The sequence below is a fragment of the Gavialis gangeticus genome, unplaced genomic scaffold (assembly GCF_001723915.1).
Source record: "Gavialis gangeticus isolate Ggan-Ray unplaced genomic scaffold, GavGan_comp1, whole genome shotgun sequence".
Classification (NCBI taxonomy): Eukaryota; Metazoa; Chordata; order Crocodylia; family Gavialidae; genus Gavialis; species Gavialis gangeticus.
In genome coordinates this window covers 129,065,795-129,069,152 of record NW_017729022.1, presented here as the reverse complement: position 1 = coordinate 129,069,152, position 3,358 = coordinate 129,065,795, and the positions used below count along the sequence as shown (strand labels likewise).

The 3,358-nt window shown below is 47.1% G+C and overlaps 1 protein-coding gene across 1 annotated transcript in view; it reads right to left on the bottom strand.

The window, feature by feature from the left end:
• Window positions 1-3,358, bottom strand: part of ENTPD6 (ectonucleoside triphosphate diphosphohydrolase 6 (putative)) — a 40,032-nt gene that overhangs the window by 13,155 nt on the left and 23,519 nt on the right. The window contains exon 7 of the mRNA XM_019516163.1: window positions 2,198-2,286. Coding sequence (XP_019371708.1) covers window positions 2,198-2,286 — 89 coding nt within the window. The remainder of the gene's footprint in view (window positions 1-2,197; window positions 2,287-3,358) is intronic.

The following is a 3,358-nucleotide window of genomic DNA, read 5'->3' as shown; positions in this document are numbered from 1 at the left end:
AGCAAGGGGTTTTGCCATCTCAGAACCAGAAAAATACCAAATTATATTCTAAAAAATGATCATCTACAACATTCATTAAATTTAATTTCAAAACATATTCTTGTCCTGATTTACATGTGTTTGTGTAGTGTGCACAGAGGTGATTGCACAAAAGCTTAAAATGAAGTCCGACTCTTGTATATTGTGGGGGGTGGGTATAGGTTTGTGGGGGCTGTGGGTGTTTGGTTATGTGGGGTGTGGGTGGGTATGGGAGGAGGGTGGCTGGGGTTTGTGTATAGCAGTGTGAGGGAAGGCATAGGAGCATATGTATGGAGGGATGTGAGTGTGGGACTCACCCTATGAACGCACACATATACTCTGCCCCCGTGCCTGCCAACACATGCGCACACATACACACCCCTACCAGTGCAGTCCCATGCTCCACAGTCCAGGGATGCAGCTGCGAGCCACAGCCAGGTGGTGCTAGAGCAGGGCCCGGGGCAGGAAAGCAGGGAACTGGCTGGGAGTGGGTAGGGCTGGGCTGCTCAAGCCTGCAAGCCTGCTGAGGGCTCCCTCTGGGTCCTACTGCCCCTGGCTCCAGCCAGCTTTGACAGGGAGCCATGACAAATAAATATTAATTTACTAAATTTTTTAGGGGCTCCGTGGGCCAGATAGAATGGCCTGGCAGGCCGCTTCCAGCCCACAGGCCATATTTTGCCCGCCCCAACTGTAAGATCACCCCCAGATTCAGTCCACATTGGATTTTAAATGGAAGTTACATTCACAGAACTACTACAGAAACATATGACGCTATATAACAAGAAGGGGAGGTAGAGATATTTTGATCATACAATAGTAATGCCCTGTTAAATATATATCTGTATTAACAACTGAGTGAACCAAAAAAAAAAGTCAATTAAAATCTAAAAGCCATTCTCTTTCATTCGCTTTCAGAAAGTGTTGGACTTCAAGGATGGGTCCCCATGTGCAGGGGCATGTGGTTTGTGGCACCACAGACTACTCTGTGGTGTCACAAACCTCATGTGGGGAATGTGAAAACGTGTACTGCACTGCAAACTTACAGTGTGGTGGCAAAATATGCTACCAGGTTTTCCAAAATCTCCTGGGAAAAAAAGCAGGGCAGAACACACATCAGTAGCGTATTCTGCAACAAACATAGGGCTGGCTGTCCAGAGCAATGCTCTGGGTAGCCAGGCTCTGTGCTGCCAGATCTGCACCCCTGCTGCACCACAACACCAGGCAATATTGCTGGGGCCAGCACAGGTGCTGGCCCCTGTGCACTGAAGCACACGTACAGGGGCACAAAGCAGAAGCAGAACTTTGTGTTGCTGATATTTATGTCTCCACAAACACATCCCCCTGCATGTGGGGACCTGCCCCAAAATGTCATCAATGTTCCTTATGTATCCCTCAATTTCAATTATAAATGGTACAATTGGGTATCAGATTTAGCCAGGATATGACTTAGATCATGGCTGTCCAACTTCAAAGCAGCCACAGGCCACATACTACACCAGTCCTGGCCCCCAGACCACACACCACAAGGGCTGCATGCCATGGGGTTCTTACATTGTACAGAATTCCTGGCACCCCCACTGCATACAGCATGCATGAGGCTCCCCCTTCCCCCCATCATGGGATCCCCATCTGCTTCTTCACGGGCAGTTTGAGACCCCTTCATGCTAAAACCCACTCTGCCCACACCCTCACCCCTGCCACAGCTGTATGGGAGAACTCATTTACCACTCCGCTACTGCTGCAGCACAAACAGCATGAGCTGCCCAACAGTGCCACACCTCCCCACGGCACGGGCTGCCTCCAGCCACGCTACCCTGCCCTGAAGATCCTGCCTACCTCCACAGAAGCAGAAGCAATGGAGGGAGCAGTGGCAGGGCAGGAGTCCACAGGCAACCCATTAATCCTTCACAGGCTGGATGAAGGCTGTGTGCTGCCAGTTGGACATCCCTGGCTTAGCTGCTTTAAAAGAGCGTGATTTTCTTAAACAGAAAATAGAACTGGTATGACAATTCTACAATAACTTGTTTTCTCAGAATCAAATACTGGGGAACCCATATTTATTAAGGGATAACCTGGGAGTGGTTTTGTGTTACATTACAACACCAGCCCTTCTTCTAGAAGAGCAGAATGCGTGTTTATTACAGCCAACACTTCCACGTGGCATGTGCGTCCAGATTACCTCAGAACTTGGAAGAAAAGTGATTTGAGTAGAGCCGCCTCCCAAGTCCAACATACCGACGCTTCTCTTTCTTGGAACGTTTAAGTTACCTGGAACGTAGAACAGGATGTAATGAAAGCTGTTTTGCAATCACTAGCGACTCAAAACGTTTAAAGCATTAAAACCAAATGATGGCCAATAAAAGAGGAAAAACATAACTCTACCTTTCTCCAGTCCAAAAGAAAGCAACTAGCTATTACTAGTTCTCAAATCAGTAATTACATTCCTGCACATTTGCCAAAATGTAAAACAAAAACAAAGGGCACTTTTATACATGCTTGAGGGGTGGGGGGAGGGGGCAGTGCCTTAATTAGAGTGGCTCTGAGAATCACTCTAATTTAAGCAACACAGCATCTTGTGTATCAGCATCCCTGTGCTTCAAAATGGCAGCTGGTGTACTTAAACTAGAGCTTGTCGAATGAGCTTTAGTTCAAATGCCCCTGCCACCATTCTGAAGTGCGGGGACGCTGATACATGAGGCGTGGAGGCTGGCTGGTGCATGGCAACTGCCATGCTCCAGAAGACTCAATTACCTGAGTCGGCTCTGACACACTGTAATTACAGCGCACCACAGCAGCCTCTTTGCTCATGTACTAGCACCCCTAAGGCAGAAGCTGGTTCCTGCAAGCTGTTATTCTGCATCACATCCTGGAGCTGCAGAGATAACCCTTTGTGGGCTGGAAAACAGGAAGTTGATAACATTCCTCAAAAGATCCCCAGTAGATAGAAAGGAGAAAAAACCTAACAGAAAGCCCAAACAACTAGGAATATGAAGGTTTGATTCTTCTAAGATTTTTACATATGTGAACAGTCCCACTGATTCAGATTGTGTATGTCTGTGCAGAACTAGAGCTTCCGATACCATTCTTTTAAGAGATGCCTGGTTACAAGCATGCTACCATTATTTAAAACGCATTAGTTTTCTAACTACTTAGAAAACTATCACAAAGCCATAGTTTTTATTTCACAAGAGTGAATCCAGCAGGCTGTAAGTACAGGGATGGGCTTGTTTTATGTAGCTTTCATTTTTGTCTCCTGTGCACACAGGTGCTTGCACATTGCGCACAGATATGGGGGGGGATAAGATATGGGGGGATGTGGGCACACTAGAAGGAAACAACA